Genomic DNA, 18,648 nt, shown 5'->3' with positions numbered 1-18,648 from the left:
CCCTGTTCAGCCAGGAGACATTCCCCCAAGGGTGACACCTGTACACGTGAGTGAAGCCACTTTGCATATGCTGGGTAAACACTCACAGAACTGAGTTTCAAGGATGCATATAGTCCCAAAATATCTCTTCCATTTCTGTGCAATAATTAACAAAGGGAATAATAGTAACTTTACTATGGAGGAAATTTTCCAGCAAATATCTTTCGCGTGGCTGCTGTAACAGAGTATCACAAGCAGGCAGGCTTAGAACAACAGAGATTTATTTCTTACAGTTCTGCAGACTAGAAGTCAAAAATCACAGTGTTGGTAGGGCCCTCTGACTCCTGCAGGATAATTCTTCCTTGCCTCTTCCTATGGTGATTTGATGACAAAATAAAAGGGTGGGATGGCTTTGGCAACAGGAGGTGTCATAAGAAGTGAGACCAGAATATTTGTGGTGACCTAGAAATTTTGAAGGGTGAGAATCTCGGGTATTAACTGTAAAACAATGTAAACCACAAGGAAAGGCGTGGTAAAGTCGAGACAACTGTAATGAGCGGAACTGATGATCAGCTGACGGGAGCCCTCAGCCTTCTTAGTGGAAGACTGGGCTTTTGTATGAAAGAACAGAGTGAATTCAGGAGGTAGTTGTAGGGAAAGGAAAGCACCTTCACAAATTAAAACCAATACAGTAGAACAGAGGTCTCTTCTGATGGGCAGCCTGATCTTGAATGACCCCTGTTTTCTCTGTATATTTCTAAGACAAATCAGAGTTGAACTCTACCAGATTGTTTCATGTTGTGGAGCTGAGTGATCAGGAGCCAGTTGATGGGTTTCCTTTCCTTTTTTTATTTTTTAAATCAATTTGTTTATTTTAATTGGAGGCTAATTACTTTACAATATTGTGGTGGTTTTTGCCATACATTGACATGAACCAGCCATGGGTGTACATGTGTCCCCCATCCTGAACCTCCCTCCCACCACCCTCCCTATCCCATCCCTCTGGGTTGTCCCAGTACACTGGCTTTGAGTGCCCTGTTTCAGGCAAATTGATGGGTTTCTTAGTGAGAGCAAATAGTAGCCCAGTCAGTAATCAAACAGACTTCATGGAATCTTGACAGCCATGTTGGTGCCTCTCCATGGGGTCTCCAGCCTCCTGGATCTGGCTCTGTTCTGGCCTATAGCAGTTGAGAATTATTTAAATTCAGTAGTGGGATTTTTTTTTTTTTCCATTTTACCAGGTTTCTTCTACTTACATCCAATTCTAGATGATGTCTGCCTCCTCAGTATCCTTTCTCACTAGACAGACCCTCACTAACAAGTAAAGTAAAAATCTCAGATGGCACCTGTCTGCTCCAGGTCAACATTCACTAGTACATCTGCAAAACTGTTTTCTGTCCATTGAAGTAAATCTTTGTATTATGGGGCATTTTGACCAGGCACCATAGGCAGGATTGTGCATACTACATCCTTCGCCAATCTAGGGTTGGCCCCTAGATTTGCCAGTTGCCACACAAACAGTCAGACACAACTGAGTGACTGAACTCTACAACAAAACCTGGAATCCATGCCATTTCCCACACAGACCCTTTCCCTGTTCCCATATCGCTTTGAAGCAGATCCCAAGCATTGTAACATTTTATGTCCCTTATTCATGGTATTAATGGTCCGGGAAAGTTTGTGTTATGTTCAGGATAATTTGTTTGGAAAGCTAAGAGAACAAAATGTAGTAGGATAGCGTTCATTCACATAAAAGGTGAGTCAGAGATACCCTCTGCTTACCAGGAGAGGACCTTGCGTCCCCAGCTGCAAGGAAGGGGGTACAAATCGAGCCTGCGCTGTCTGGCAGAGCCTGAAGACTATCTGAGTGTGCCTGTGAGAGACGCCCTGCTTGGGAGTGTCATCTCTGGATATGTCTTAGCAGGAAGCTGAGGCTGAAGACCACTGGCCCAAGACATGACCCATATGAAGCCAGCAGTGGTACAGGGCAGTGGTCAGCCAGCTATGGCCCCTGCACCAAATACAGTCCACTTCCAATGGCCCTAAAGCTATTTGTTTCAGTGGCATGACATAGTATTGCACCCCCCATCTTAAAAAAATCAGATTTTTTTTTAAAGAACCAGATTTCTAACCCTTATTTTTAACTCAGTAGTACTTGGAAGTAGAGCTCAGGATCAAAACATTGTAAATGTTGCCTGGTGTACTAAAAATACTGTTAGAAAACAGTATTTTGGAAATTAATTTTCTAGAATCTTCTACATACAAATGGCTAACAAACACATGAAAAGATGCTCAACATCACTCATTATCGGAGAAATGCAAATCAAAACCACAACGAGGTACCATCTCACACTGGTCAGAATGGCTGCTATCCAAAAGTCTATAAACAATAAATGCTGGAGAGGGTGTGGAGAAAAAGGAACCCTCATACACTGTTGGTGGGAATGCAAACTAGTACAGCCACTATGGAGAACAGTGCGGAAATTCCTGAAAAAACTGGAAATAGAACTGCCGTATGACCCAGCGATCCCACTGCTGGGCATACACACCAAGGAAACCAGAATTGAAAGAGACACGTGTACCCCAATGTTCATCGCAGCACTGTTTATAATAGCCAGGACATGAAAGCAACCTAGATGTCCATCAGCAGATGAATGGATAAGAAAGCTGTGGTGCATATACACAATGGAGTATTACTCAGCCATTAAAAAGAATGCATTTGAATCAGTTCTAATGAGGTGAATGAAACTGAAGCCTATTATACAGAGTGAAGTAAGTCAGAAAGTAAAACACCAATACAGTATACTAACACATATATATGGAATTTAGAAAGATGGTAACAATGACCCTATATGCAAGACAGCAAAAGAGGCACAGATTTAAAGAACAATCTGTTGGACTCTGTGGGAGAAGGCGAGGGTGGGATGATTTGAGAGAATAGCATTGAAACATGTATATTATCATATGTGAAATAGATCACCAGTCCAGGTTTGATTCATGAGTCAAGGTGCTCAGGGCTGGTGCACTGGGATGACCCTGAGGGATGGGATGGGAAGGGAGGTGGGAGGGAGGGTCAGGATGGGGGGAACACATGTACATCCATGGCTGATTCATGTGAATATATAGCAAAAACCACCACAATATTGTAATTAGCTTCCAATTAAAATTTTAAAAAATTTCTAGAATCTTCTGTAGTGTGTCCTCTACTGAGCAAAATACTTGATTGAAAATTGGAAAATCTCCAACAAAACTCCTGTTCCTTTTTCTAATGAACAGGGGGAGACAAGGGGGCCTCAGGCCCTCAAGAACAGTTTCTCTATTTCTTAATGGTTGAAAAAAGCAGAAGAATAATACTTTGGGACATGTGAAAATTATATGAAATTTGAATTTTAGTGTCTATAAATGAAAGTTTAATGGAACACAGCCACATTCACTTATTTACATACTGTTTATGGCTGATGGTAGAGATGAAGAGTTGTGACAGAGGCTAGACCGCCCTCAAAGTATAAAACATTTAGCCATCTGTCCCCTCACTGAAAAATATCACCAAACCCTAAAGTAGGGCATGAGCTCTGGAGCCAGCCTGCCTACATTTAAATCCTAGCCATCTTTTTTTTAGCTTTCCCTGTCTTTAAAATGATGATCACAATAGTGGCTATCTTGCAGAGATATTGGGCTTCTCTAATAGCTCAGTTGGTAAAGAATCCGCCTGGAATGTGGGAGACCCCAGTTCGATTCCTGGGTCAGGAAGATCCCCTGGAGAAGGGATAGGCTACCCACTCCAGTGTTCTTGGGCTTCCCTTGTGACTCAGCTGGTAAAGAATCCACCTGCCATGCAGGAGACCTGGGTTCAATCTCTGGGTTGGGAAGATTCCCTGGAGAAAGGAAAGGCTGCCCACTCTAGTATTCTGGCCTGGAAAGTTCCATGGACAGTCCATGGGGTCTCAAAGAGTCAGACATAACTGAATGACTTACATTTTTGCAGAGATGTTAGGAGAAATAAATTACTAATTATCTGTAAAGCATAGAGAAGAGTCCCTGCAATGACTATGCACTCATTATTCTTAGTACTGCTAGAGCTTCTCCATCACTCATAGATCAAAACTTCCTGTTTAAAACATGAGGATGATGAAAGCCTCCTAGAGGGTTCAGGATGGGTGACACGTGAAGCCTGGGTGTGCAATCCCCAGCACATCTCCTGTCTCACAGATGGAGCCCCAGAAAGGATTCCTGGTGTTTCTAAACATTTGAAGGACAGTAAAAAAAAAAAAATCTCTCCATCAACTCATGGACAGATGCGCCTGCTAGCACAGTCGTTTCTCACCTCTCCCTAGCTCCTGGCCAGAGGTAGAGCGTCCAAGAGCAGTGTTGCCCTGCGGTAGAGTGGTCAGTTCTGCATTAAAGGCTGCATATCTGGCCCCTCCTGGGCCATGTTTGTGGCTCAGTAAAACCAGTGTCAGGGAAGCTACAGAGGAGATGTGGAAGACCCTTCCATTGTTCTCCAACCCTACTCTGGCTGCAAAAATGAGGTGTAAGGAGAATGAATGGTTTCCTGTATGCTGTGTCTGTTAGAATGGAACCTTCTTATTTTGAGAAATACAAATCGTCCCAAATTATATTGATATGATAGGCATTTTCTTACATTGCATATGTTGTGCTTTGGTTTTTATCTCTTAGAGGGAAAAATGAGGAAAGGACAAAAACTGTATGCCCTAGAGAAGGATTATTAAAATATATTTAATGAAATCTCACATTAAAAATAAAATTACATGCAGTGCTTTATTTGCTTTTGTTTGTAATTCAAGCACAAGAGACTTTTAAAATTGCTGAATCAATTCCTTTATGAAAAAATGTGACCTGTATGTCTGTCTTCATCCTCTCCTTCCCTTCTTTCTACCTCTTCCTTCTTTTTTCCCCCTTCCTTGTCCTCTAGAAAGATAAAGAGAAAATATTTGATAAAAGTCAGTACTCATTCATGATAAAAATTCACAGCTAACTTAGCATGGAAAGGAGCTGCCTTACTTGATAAAGGGTATCTCTTCCATGTGCTTAGCAAATATAATACTTAATGATGAAACCTTCATAATAATTACTTTATAATTAGAAATTAGACTATGGTACCCACTCTCTCAGCTTGTAATCAACAACATACAGATAGTCCTAGCCAGTGCAATAAGATAAGAAAAAAATAAAAAAGCTGTGAGATAGGGAAAACATGCAACAACACTGTTATTCAAGAAATACTGCCCACACTGCATTTTTCTTTTTTTTAACCTCTTTAGTGAGATGCCCTCCTGTTCTCTCTTAAAATTGCAGGGTGAGGGTATAGTCTGCACTTGAAAGTGGGTTTAGCAGTGACCTTGCCCAGCTTGGTTTGGCAGCTGAGTTGTTGGATTAGGGAGCTTCTGAAGGTTGTGTTCTGTCATCTCTCTATAAAGCGGAAAACATCCCTGGAATTGTATTTGCTGGTTCTCAGTACAGCTATTTAACTGGAATCTGGAAACATTTTCCCTGAGGGCTCTTTTTAGACAGCAGTAAAATGTAGCTGGAGACATACGTAGTAAATGGAAAAGAAAAATCAAATTAGGCCAAGAATGTTTTTAATCTCCTATTCTCACTGAAGCCCTCAAGGAGAACACCATAATGCATACTTCACTCATGTGGGTCAGGCATAAAGCCCTCTCCATAGATCTAATAACCTGTAAATGTTCTGGTTTGAAATTGCACCTGCCCACTTTGCTGGATCGAGTACATCATGCAGCAATGGTTTCTGTTTCGACTGTTCATTACTTGGGAATGTCACATTACCAGAGAGCAGCCCAGAGTTTACTTCCAAATGGGTGAAGCCTTAGGAAGGGAGTTTTAATTACAATCTCATGTAGCAACACAGGCACGACCTGCGGAGGGGCCGCCACTTGCACTGTGCATTCATGTCACAGCAGTGCAGAGAACGCACAGCGGACTGGCTCATGTGAAATGGGCAGCAGAGTCAGCAGAGCCTCAGAAAAATGACACAGCAAGTGAAACAAAGCCGAATCTTCCCTCATCCCACCAAGCGTGCAAGGCTCCCTGCTCCCTTTTTAAAGCAAGATAACCCAGTTGGCATTTGCCCTTCAACCTCCCCAATTTGATACGGAACCTGTGACCCAGGAGCTTTAGCCATTAATAAGAGACCTGGGAGTCAACGGGCTCTGAGGTGTGTGGCAGGAGTACATGAGACCAAATCCTGCTCCCCTAGGAAAGCCCTCTTCTTCTCACTTGCTGCAATGCAGTTTGTGCCACCAAAGGTGCTGTATCAAAACTCGGGCATTTCCAGCCAAAGCAGGAGCCATTTAGAAAAATTCAGGGGATGCTCAAGAGGCTGTGCGTGCGAGCGTGCGTGTGAGTGTGTGTGTGTCTCTATTCAGTAAGCCTGCTGGTGGTGCAGCTCTGACGTAAAAAATATTTTAAAAATCCTCCTCTGGGCACAGATACTCAGGAGCCAGGCACTGGACAGGGAGCATCCTTGAAGGGCACTGTCATCTGAAATCAGAGGGGCAATCGGATCTTTGTCTTCAGCGTTTACATAATTATGATGTGATATCTCTCGTGTTGAGAGATTCATCCTGTGCATTTTGGAACTAAACCTTCCTGGTGTTCGGAGAATTGCCTTCTGTCTGTTCAGCTCAGCATGCCAAGAGGCTGGAGAGGTCCCCAGCAGCCCGGATGCATTCTCTGTTTTGGAAAAGTATTTGCTTCAAGAAACCATGAAGTCACTCCTGGCCACATCGTGGAATTGTTTTGTGCTTTTTAAACAGCCTTTAGATTTTTTTTTTTCTATTTGCCAGAAAGGTTGGGTCTGTTTCAGAGGACTCTTCTGTTTTCTAAGGCTGTCAAGGGCATAAAATGACATGAGAGTGTCTTGGCAGAACTCCAGATTCAGGCAAGATTTTTCCAAGCACCTACTATGTTCAAAACACCTTGCAGGGATATTCTAGAGAATCTTAACTCTCAAAACTTTGAAGGCAATGGCTGAAAAAGAAAGATGAACACCTTGAGGCTCCCTCTGGAAATGGTCGAGTTTCACCACAACCACTGGCCAGTGTGGCTTTTTCCATCAAATTTTGGTGTCTTCATGCGCTGTCCAGCATCTCCCGCGCGTCAGATGGAGCTTAGGAAGACAAGGGTAACTGTTCTCTTTGTCAAGTGTTTTGTCTGTCGTCCCTCTCTTTTCCACAGCCTCTTGTTTTTATTTATGTAACTCTAATCTGCAGAGTCATTGGTTTAGGTATGCTCCCCCACCCATCAGCTTGCTTTGGGGTAACTTGCAGATTTGTGTATGTTTTATATGGTGATAATTTTCATAACTTGTGGCTAGGTATAGTATAAAAACTAGTGCTCGAGGTAGGGTTTTCTCTCTGTATATTTTCTTTTTGCTGTCTAGTTGTTATTTATAAGTATTAATATGTGCATTTCAAATATACTGTGGGTACAAAGAGGCTTTCTTAACAGCCTAGTAATAGAATAACTTCTTTAAAATGTTTTTTTAATTTGGTGTACTAAAAGGAACAGTCTTTGTGCTTTAGAAAAGCCATTGCATATTAGAAATTTGGACAGTGGCTTCAGGCAAGGTGGAGAAAAGGTTTTTTTAAAAAGATGAAACCAGAAGCATCAAAAGACAACCACCCGACAAGGTCATTGGATGGGAAATTGGAGGCAGCTTTTGTCTGCAAGAGGGGTTGGAGAGAGAGATTCTCCTGTGGGAGCCTCTGATTTGAAAGCCGTCAGACACTGTTGGGGTGAAGGAATTTGCCATTTGCTGTCTGCTCAGAGACTGCCTCTGTTGACCCCACCCCCCAACCCACCCCCACCCCGACTATTTACCCTTCCCTGGCTCACCAGTCACCTTCACACAGCAGGAGTGAGATGGGTACCATTTCCATTCTACAGAGTGGTGTGCAGCCAGCAGCTCGTGGAGTGAGACATGACTGTGTGGTGGAGTTACATTCTCTTTAGAATTGACCTTGACAGTTTCCTTTTTTTTTTTAAACCCTAGGAGCCTAGTAATAAACGAGTCAAACCTCTTTCCAGAGTCACATCTCTCGCCAACCTCATCCCACCTGTGAAGGCCACACCGTTAAAGCGCTTCAGCCAAACCCTGCAGGTAAGGACACGGTGGGCTCATGTTTGCAGAAAACCCTGTTGTGTGGGAGGAGACACCTCTGTCCTAGCCAGAACCTCCCCTGGTTTCAGTCTGACCTGAATCAATGCTTATTATTTGAATAGAAGAGAGCAAGTGAGCAGACTGGAAGAGAAAGAGATGTTTTAAAGTTGGTTTCAGACAGAGCCCTTCAAGAGGTAACTGGAGGCATCATCCCTGTTGGGTCTTTCCTCACAGTTTTGTTTCAGAGACCCCATCCGGATGTACTTTCATAGGTATCCATTTGGTCCTAAAATATCTATGGGCCTCCCAAGAAAACCAGCGCCTGACCTCAGATGGAGGGCAAGAGAGCCTAGTGGCTTCGACGAGTGGCTTAGAGCCTCGCAGCATGTGAGAAGAAACTCAGCCCACCCACTCATTTCTTATGGCCGTGGAGCTGAGAATGATTTTTGCTTTTTACATTGGCTGCGGAAAAGCAATCCAAAGAGTAGTATTTCAAAACCCATGAAGATGATTTGAAATTGCAGTGTCTGTAGCTGCAGTTGTGCAGGCACACAGGCGTGCCTAAATGTCAACGTGTTGTCTGTAGCTGCTGTGGCCCTACAAAGGCAGTCAAGTAGTTGGGACCCCGACCATATCGCCCACAACACCAAAAATATTTACTCTTGGACCCGTTACAGAAAATGTTTGTTGCTCCCTGACTGAGGACATGGGCCTGGGAGTAGAAGTATCTCACTTCTGGCCTTGGCTCTGTCCCTCAATGAGTTTGTCCCCTTGAGCAGGTAACTCTGCACCTCTCTAGGTCTTGCCATTATTCCATGTGGATACACTGGGGATGGTGCTGCCAGCTCCTCTAGAGAACCGCTCTAAAGACTTACAAGGTAGTACATTTAAAGGACCTAGCATGGTTCCTTGGCCCATGGTTCATAATCACTGACTTCCTAACTAGCTAAGGTGTAAATATTAGCTACTGTAAACATTCTTTGGTTAATTCAGGTGGTTGTAGTTCTTGTTCATAAACTCCTGAAAAAGTTTATCTTTTAAAGTGAACATTGAGGTTTTTTTTTTTTTTTCCTTTCCCCAAAGGCCTTGGGCACCCAGTAGGATAAAAATCCTTTTCCTATCATGAAAAGGCTCGCCTTGTTCAGCTGAGTAGGCTTGAGTCTGCCAGTTCCTTACACTTCCTGAATACTTCTGCTTAGCAATATTTTTCATCTTAACTTTCTGAGCCATTAAGAGAGTTGTGGGTCAGCACCCAAGGCATATCCCAAGCTATGGACACCAGTGATTTGAGAGCTGTTCGAAGTCTCCCTCACCCGCTCCTGTCCTTGTTGCCACACCAAGCAACCCAAGCTCTTCCCCCTCTTTCCTGTCCACCCCTCAGTGCTCATCCCCTGCCCTGCGCGTTCCTCTGTTAGCTCTGCTAATATTTCCCCTGAACGAATCCTCGTCTCATTAGCGGTAGGCTTGGCTCTGTGCTGGAACCTCTGGGCTCCTGGCTGTCCCCTGAGCCCCTTTGTGGGAGAACAGAGGAGAAAAAAAAAAAAAATAAGGTCATCCTGGGGAGCCAGATGAAGGGCTTTGAAGCTCATGAAGAAAAATGTGTTTACCTTCTCTCCCTGGTGACCAGTCTCAGCCCTCTGGCCAAGTTCATCACAGGCTTCCCCTGGAAGATTCATCACCGCCCTAGCCCCGCACATCTGGTCTTTCGCTGAGTTCTGCTTTTCAAACATTCTTCAGCCTGTCGATTGCCATTTCACCCTTTCCTTTCCATCTCAGTGGTGGTGGCTCGAGGTCACCGTAGTTACTTCCTCCCTTGATTACAGTCTCCATGTTGCCTGCCATCTCTTCCCCTTGTCTCTCCGAGGACAGTCCACCCTGTGCCCCAGGAAGGGCCTTGCTCACTCCGCAAGTGTTTAGGCGGGCTCTACTCCTGCCCTCATGTCACTTACATCCTAGATAGGGTTGCCTTCTAGTCACATCTGGCCCTCGGTTGTGTTTTGTTTGGCTGCACGTTGTTTTGAGCTCACATTTAGAAATCAAAAGAGTCCTTGTAACAATCTGGACTTCTGGCTTCTTTTGAGGAATTGGAACGCCTAGCAGTGCTGGGCCTGTGTTCTCACATGGCACTTATGAGCCATACCTAAGTAGCCAGTCAGCATTCACCTACCGATGTCCCCACTTCTCCCAGCTATCCTTCCAACACCTGGCCTCTTCACTCAGTGTCATCAACTTGCCTGGCCTCCAGGCTCCACATTTCTGCTCATGATTCTAGGGACAGTGCTGTCTATGCCTCCTCACCGCAGCCCAGCCCCAACACAAAGTGCATCTTCCATTGTCTTTCCTTCAGAATCTTTCCTTTGGCTCCCCAGGAAACCTTTAATTTTTTTCTCTTGTTTCTACCCTACACAGATCCCACACAGGGAACACTGCAGGAAATATTTAATCACCTTGCAAATTTGCCCTGACCTAGAGAACTGGGGCAAAGAGAAATCGAGCCTTGTCTGAAACCCAACAGACTGAGGCCAAACTTGAGGGGCTGGATCTGACATGTGGATATTGGTTTCTAAAACATCAAAGATTTTTTTTGGCAAAATAATTTTTAACTTACTTGTTTAAAATACCAGGATAAAGAGCTAATCCCGGGTTCTGTTTATTGGGCAGAAACAACCAGACAGAAACAGAATAATTATTTATAATGGTTATGTCCACGAACATAGAACTTGAACAGTGTTTTTATGCTGTGAGTGTGTCTTTGGTGGGAGTCAATAAATGGAAATATGCCCCTGAAGTTGTATGCAGTTAGACAGCCTCGTTTGCAGGATGATCCGCAAAGCTTGGAGTATGCCATCTTGCCCCCACCTATCTCCCTGTAAGTCACCTTGGCACATGCAGTGCAAATTCTGCAGAATTACTTCCAGTCCTAGCATCCCAATAATTGCCTCCTGGCTTTATTGCTTCCTTCCCCACAGCTAGAGCGGGATAGGTGTTAATGTAGCCTGAGGAGCAGGGAGGATGGGGGAGGGGGCCCTAAAGGGAGTACTCAGTGCGCCAAGTTCACTACCTTCCTCATTTGGCCTCTGGTGGTCCTGATGCCCCTTCTAAAACGGGAGAAACAGAAAAAGAAGCCACAGGGCGGCTCCAAACCTCTCGGCAGTCATTCATTTCTTTCCCATGTGTGTGTGTGCTTTTTCTCTAACTTCCCGAAACAGCACAGTGCTGGAATGGAGCAACTTGCTTCTCTGTGGCAGTATCCTTGCCCCTGGCTCCTGGCCTTTAGAGATACCCGTTCGGCCTCTCAGGGTACATTCCTTTTATCATAGGAGGAGATATGACTTAGGCCCAAACCCAATGCTTTAATAGATAGTAGAACACTTAGACCCTGATGCTGGGGAAGATTGAAAGCAGCAGAAGAGGGCAGCAGATGATGAGATAGTTGGATAGCATCACTGACTCAATGGACATGAGTTTGAACAAACTTCGGAAGATGGTGATAGACAGGGAAGCCTGGTGTGCTGCAGTTCATGGGGTCGAAAAGAGTCAGACATGACTGAGTGACTGAACAAGAACAGAACATTGAGCAGGCCTTCCTCTGGCTTGCCGGGAGGGTGTCAGTAGAGCTCAGGGCTGGCAGCCTCTTCCAAAAAGGTCAAGGGCTGTGTTGCAAGTGTAAGTGGTCCTTGGAGCCACAGTTCAGGAAGACACTGCAGGACTTGTTCTCTGTGGCCTCCTCCCTACCCCCACCATGCCCCTGTGGACCGGGGTCTTGGGCCCCAGCACAAAGGCGGCATTTGCAGAGGTCAGAGAGGGAGCGCCGACTGCATGGCGCTCCGTCTGATTCTGACCGGGGAGGTTAGCGCTGCTGGTGGACTGGAGCACAGATATCCAGATCCCTCTGTGCCTATAAATCCCCTCCCTGGGCTGCCCAGCTCTGGAAGGGGCTGGTGTGCTCTCCTCATGTGGAGTGAGGAAGGCGGAAGGCGAGCTGCCTTGCAGGCGAGCGGCCTTGGCCGGTCAGTCGCTCGCCGAGGCCTCCTCCCCCGTCACAGCTGCGCGGCTGGTGGACTCATTTGGGCTGAGTCCAGGGCATGCTATGGGATGCTGTGCTCCCTACACAGCAACTGAGCCCTCTGTTCTCTTTGAACTGTGTTTCTTTTCCCTTATAAAAGTGTGTGTTCATTATGGAAGAATACAGAAAAGAGGAAAGAGAAAGATTCCACTCCCAAACAACCCGTTAATATTTTATAGTTTCCTTTCAGTGTCATTGTAGGTCTGTCTATGAAGCTTAAACACTCTGAGCCTAATTTGGGGTTACTCGCAGTCTGCCAGCCTTATCTTTGTGTTATCTGTTTACCTTTGGATTTATTCCTCCCCCTTGCTACCCCCAGGGACTGTGGATGACCAGTTTCTCTTGCATCTCTATTGATCTTTGCTTCACATATTTCCAAGCTGCACAGTTAGGTGTATAAAGGTTCCTCTTCATCTCCTGAAGGTTTTGTACCTTTTACTAAAGTTAAATATTTCTATTTATTTCTTTTAATGCTTTTTGTATTTGATTTTCTTTTTTGTCTTTTTATGCATTTTACCTGCTGTTTCTTGTTCATCTCTTCTTTTCCTCCTCCCTTTGTCATTTAGCTAGATGAAAGTTTTATTATGGCTTAAGGGAAATGTTATATCACAGTTAGAAAATATGATCTTAATTGACTAAGTATATATTATTCCAACATGATGCGATTTATTTTATATAACTAGTCTCCTATTAATGGATATTTATGTTGTAAATATTTTATATCATTAAGTACTTATGTTGAATTTTTTAATGAACTTTCTATTTTTTAAAGTGCCTTCTATTTTGCTTTCTCTTCTGATTATATAACATCATAGTCAGAAAAGGGAATAAAAGTTCTTGTAATCCCATCTTTCCATCACCAAAAAACTTTTATTAATATTTTGGTATATACTTGGGCAATCTTTTCTTTTACTATTAATATGTCCTGCATTTATACTTTTTAAAAACAAAATTATAATCATACTATTTTTAACTTGCTTTTGTCTTAACCATATAAAATAACTCATGGTATAAGGACCTTTTTTCTTGTCATTAAACATTTATCATTATCTCTAGTTTTAAGAGATAATGGGTTTATATAGTGTTTTGTCAAAAGGATGTATGTTTATTCAATCACCCTTCTATTGTTGAACATTTCAGTAGTTTGCATTTTTCTGCCATTATAGATAATCACAAATCTAAGCCATCTGATATCAGTTAGACCTCCGATTTTTTTTTAAATTTTATATAGGAGTGTAGTTGATTTACAGTTCTGTATTAATTTCAGGTGTACAGCAGAGTGACTCAGTCATACATACACATATATCCATTCTTTTACAGATTCTTTTCCCATGTAGGTTATCACAGAATGTTGAGTAGAGTCTCCTGTGCTGTGTGGTAGATCCTTGTTGATTATTTTGTATGTAGTAGTGTGTATATGTTAATCCCTAACTCCTAATTTATCCCTGCCCCCACATTTCCCCTTTTGTAACCATATTTTGTTTTTGAATTCTATAAGTCTGTTTCTGTTTTGAAAATAAGTTCATTTGTATCATTTTTTTTAAGATTTCCACATATAAGTGATACCATATGATATTTGTCTTTTTCTCTCTGACTTAAATCCATCCACATTGTTGCAAATGGCATTATTTTATTATGGCTGAGTAATATTCCATTGTAGCACATCTTCTTTATTCATTCCTTTGTTGATGGACATTTAGGTTGCTTCCATGTCTTGGCTATTGTAAATAGTGCTGCAGTGAACATTGGGGTGAATGAATCTTTTCAAATTCTGGTTTTCTCTGAGAGTTTGCCCAGGAGTGGGATTTCTGGATCATACAGTAGTTCTCTTTTTAGTTCCCACTAGCGGTATAGATGGGTTCCCTTTTCTCCACACTCTCTCCAGCATTTATTGTTTGTGGACAATTTGATGATGGCCATTCTGACTAGTGAGAGGTGATACCGCATGCTAGTTTTGATTTGCATTTCTTTGATAACTAGTGACATTGAGCATCAAGCCTCTACTTTTGATGTATATCTGTCTTGGACAGAATGGCTTCTCCATGTTCTCACATACTAATTCTAAACTCATAGTCATATTTCTCTCTGTCTTGGAGCAAGGGTTCAGGGGCTCATGTTGGGTCTGAAATGGCTCAGAGATGATGAGGGTGAAGGGGAGAAAGGACATTTGAGGTTTGAGGAAGAAGTGTGGGGAAAAAACCAGAAACCAAACCGCCTGTCTGGAAGGTAAGAATGTAGATGAGAGCAAACTTGTATTCCATGTTAAAGGGAACTCCTGAGTTTCTGCTGTTCCTGGAGTAAAAGTTTGACTATTGTAATAGTTGGCTATTGCAATTTAAAGCTTGTCATTTTAAATTTCGTCCTAACGTCTTTCATTAGCTCAGTATTTACACTGAGCCAAGTTCTGTGCAAGGTCCTTTATATTCATAGCCTCATTCTCAACTCTGCAGGGTAGGTTTCATCAGGACTTTATAGGGAAAAATCCTGAATGTGCCCAAGGTCATGCAGCCAGTCACGCTAGAGCTGGATTCTGTAAGGTTTGGCAATGCCTCTGCTGTGGTAGGCTTTTATAAAGTCAGTTTGGTCCTAATAAAGCCTGCAGTTTGCCAGGATCTAAAAGTAATAGCCAGATTTTCAGTCTGGAGCATCCTACCTCACTGCTGTTCCTCATGCTTTGTTTGCTGATGTGGTAGGGACAGTCGTCATTCCATTTCAGCCTGTGGAATATTTTACCATTAGCGTTATTGTGTGCAGATGGTGCCCAGTGAAGATGGTCAGGCTGCTTGCCCAAGGCTCTGGAAGACTTCTAATTCCTGGCTGGCACTAAGCAAAGTGTACGATATTTTCTCCACACCTGAAACAAATATTTTCTTCAGCTGTCATTCACATCTACTCAAAATGTCTCCCAACTAAAAAAAGGTTTGTCCTCTTACTAGATCCTTCAGGTTTGACATTTATTGATTGTGAATTGGTCTAGTGCCGTTTACCATGTTTTCAATGTACATTAATCTGAACTGGATACCATACTGTGATTTTGTTGATAGCACCACTTCTGACTCAGTGTTCATAGTCTTGCACATTTCTGTGCTGATTGTGTTTTCCCTTCATTACTATCTCTTTATTATGAAAAATCTGGAAAATAAACGTAGCTGCTGCTGCTGCTACTGCTGCTGCTAAGTTGCTTCAGTCGTGTCCGACTCTGTGTGACCCCATAGACGGCAGCCCACCAGGCTCCCCTGTGCCTGGGATTCTCCAGGCAAGAACACTGGAGTGGGTTGCCATTTCCTTCTTCAATGCATGAAAGGAAAAGTGAAAGTGAAGTCACTCAGTCATGTCTGACTCTTAGACCCCATGGACTTCAGCCTACCAGGCTCCTCCGTCCATGGGATTTTCCAGGCGAGAGTATTGGAGTGGGTTGCCATTGCCTTCCCCAGAAATAAATGCAGAGAAGTGTGAAAATGAAAATAAAAATCCCCCATAGTCAGGGCTTCCCTGGTGGCTCAGTGGTTAAAAAAAAAAAAAAAAAAAAGTCCGCCTGCCAATGCAGGAGACACGGGTTCAATCCCTGATCTGGGAGGATCCCATATGCCTCAGAGCAACTAAGCCTGGGAGCCACAAGCACTGAGCCCTAGAGCCCACGTTCCACAAGAGAAGCCACCAGCAGATGCCCTCACTAGAGAGTGGCCCCCACTCGCCACAACTAGAGAAAAGCCCAAGCAGCAGACCCACCACAGCCAAAAAGAAAAAAATAAATAAAATAAAAATCATCCATAGTCCCACCATTCAGGGGTAACCCCTGTTATCATTTTGTATTTTAAATAGGGATCTTTCTTCTCTTCCTTAACTCTACTTGTGAGACTTTCCTATTTTCATTAAGAATTTCTAAAAAAGAATGTTTTTTCCAAGTTTTATTGGCATATAACTTGACATACAGCTGTACTGTGTAAGTTTAAAGTATACAGCATAATTTGATTTGTATGTATTGTGAAAGGATTACCACAACGAGTTAACATTCATCATCTCATATAGATACAAAGAAAATAAGACAGTATTCTCTCAGGAAGAATGCTTTACAGATTTGCATGTCATCCTTGTACGGGCCCTTCTCTGCATGGCTCTGCCCTTAGTAAATGAGCTGCCAAAACGAGCACAGAAGAATGCTTTTAACAACCGTGCAATATTCCATTGTGTGATTATGCTGTAATTTATTGAACTGATCCCTATTGTCAGGTATTTTAGGCTCTTTGCACATCTTTTGCTTTTATAGTGTTTTCTCCTCCTAAAAGTTACCTTAGTGGAGGTCCCATGTAGAGGTATTTAGTCCAAATAGTTTAGACATGTGTCTGCTGTTTGCTGATAAATGAAGTCATATAAACAAGTATTAATGGCAGCAGAGCAGTCAGTGGTGTAATAACTGTGATAGGTCATACCCTTTTCCTATTGATCACCTACCAGGCACTTGGCCAAACCCTTGATATGCTTTATCTTATCAAATCCTCACTACTACTTCGTGAGGTATTTATTACTATGTCCCTTCCCTTTTACAGATAATCTGCCTCCAATGCAGGAGATGTGGCTCCATCCCTGGATCAGGAAGATCTCCTGGAGAAGGAAATGGCAACCCATTCCAGTATTCTTGCCTGGGAAATCCCACGGGCAGAGGAGTCTGGCAGGCTACAGTCCGTGGTGTCGCAAAAGAGTCAGACACAACTGAGTGGTGACTAAAACAATTTACAAGTAAAGAAACTGAAATCCAAAGAGATTTCCAAGGTCCCTCAGCCACTGAAGTGACTTGACACCAGGTCTGTGTTACTCCACAGCCTGTGCTCTTAACTCATGTTTTGTTGGAGTTTCGTAGTTGAAAAGCTAGACTCAGTTCTCTTCCAGCGTGTACCTATGCCAGTCACTTAATCCTCTGGCACTTGGATTTTTTATCTATCAAAAGGGGGCAAAATATGAGAACCTGTCCAATGCCTCTGTCAGGATTAGTATGTGAATGTGAAGTCGCTCAGTTGTGTCTGACTCTTTGCAACCCCATGGACTGTAGCCTACCAGGCTCCTCCATCCATGGGATTTTCCAGCCGAGAGTACTAGAGTGGGGTGCCATTTCCTTCTCCAGAGGATCTTCCCGACCCAGGGATCGAACCCGGGTCTCCCACATTGTAAGCAGATGCTTTAACATCTGAGCCAACAGGGAAATCCTGTCAGGATTAGAATGAGAGGCAAGTGTGATAGAGGCTTCATAGCTGATAAATGTTATTTCTCCATTTAAGTTAATTACTCTAATCAAATTTTGTAAAAGAGTCTCCTCCAGGACACTGAGAACATTTCCCCGTTCCCTACCACCACCACTGTACTTTCTGGTTTAATCCATTGTAGTAGCAACACAGACACGTTTTCCTCTTACAGTCCCACCCTAACCTCCAATCCATTAAACAGTAAGCTGTCTGCTACAAAATAGCAATGGTCAGTGTAGAGGATTTCCCTGGCTCTAACTCTTAATTGGAGTGCGTTATCTTTGGCCATAGAGACCTTCTGTTTTGGGAAAAGGACAAGGGAGTGCCCCACTGAACAGGGAGCATTAACAAACCAAATCTGTTCCATCATGCCTATCATGCCGGGTCTACATTTCCTCTGACACATGTAAAGGCGGCAGCTTTTTCCCCACCTCCAGCATCTTTTCCATATACCCAGGCCAGGCATAAACATGAGCACCCACTTCCTAAATCTGCAGTATCTGCGCCTGCTATGGCCATTGTTATTGTAGCTGCCAGTAGTTATGAGCTTTGGGTTTTTGACTGATTTGCTGGGCCAGTTTCCCTCATGGAAACTCTTGCTTGTCCTGGAACATTTTTCATTCCAGGCCCAGATTCCCCACAATGAAGGGTATCGCCATGCATGTTTCTATTTTGTATCCAGTCCCTCCCAGGGCTGAGTCCCTTAGTTTGAAGTGAGCCTCTCCTGGTCACCTTGTACTCCTGGCATCTAGTGGTTAGAGGTGAGGATCATATTAAACATCCTGTGCTACCCAGGACAGCCCCTCACAAAAAGGCTGTTCTGGCCTAAGACGTTAGTGGTGGCAGGGTGGGGAGTCTCTGCCGCAGGCCAAGAAGTAGCCTGATCCTCATCTGTTTGGGCGCACACATCCCATCATGCTTAAATCTTACCCTAGAGGAAGCAGGGTAGGATATTAGTTAAAATTTGTAACGTGTTGGGGGAGCTGGACTCAAATAGACCAGATGTGGGTTGTCATCCTGAATTCACTGTTGACCTGGTTTAAATTCTGGAGCACAGGTCAGCTACCTGACCTTCAGCAAAGCATCACCCTCTCTGAGCCTCAAGTTCCCTCATCTATAAACATGGGTAAGAATCCTCACCTTTTGGACAGAGAAGGAGATTAAAGCCCCCCTCACAGGCAAGCAATGACATTCCCTCATTAAGCAAGATTGTTGAGGACCCA

General features: G+C 43.5%; 1 protein-coding gene across 6 annotated transcripts in view; it reads left to right on the top strand.

Annotated features, from left to right (window-relative positions):
• The window catches only part of ARHGEF3 (Rho guanine nucleotide exchange factor 3), a 313,634-nt gene that overhangs the window by 263,171 nt on the left and 31,815 nt on the right, over positions 1-18,648 (top strand). For 5 of the 6 annotated variants that reach the window (XM_027523864.1, XM_027523863.1, XM_027523866.1 and 2 more), the window contains one exon: positions 8,015-8,122. In XM_027523864.1, coding sequence (XP_027379665.1) covers positions 8,015-8,122 — 108 coding nt within the window. Of the gene's footprint in view, positions 1-6,367; positions 7,145-8,014; positions 8,123-18,648 lie in introns of those variants that run through there. The other variant, XM_027523865.1, reaches the window with a different exon arrangement.

Source organism: Bos indicus x Bos taurus, chromosome 22 (genome assembly GCF_003369695.1).
Source record: "Bos indicus x Bos taurus breed Angus x Brahman F1 hybrid chromosome 22, Bos_hybrid_MaternalHap_v2.0, whole genome shotgun sequence".
Lineage (NCBI taxonomy): Eukaryota > Metazoa > Chordata > Mammalia > Artiodactyla > Bovidae > Bos > Bos indicus x Bos taurus.
This window is presented reverse-complemented; position numbering and strand designations above follow the sequence as displayed.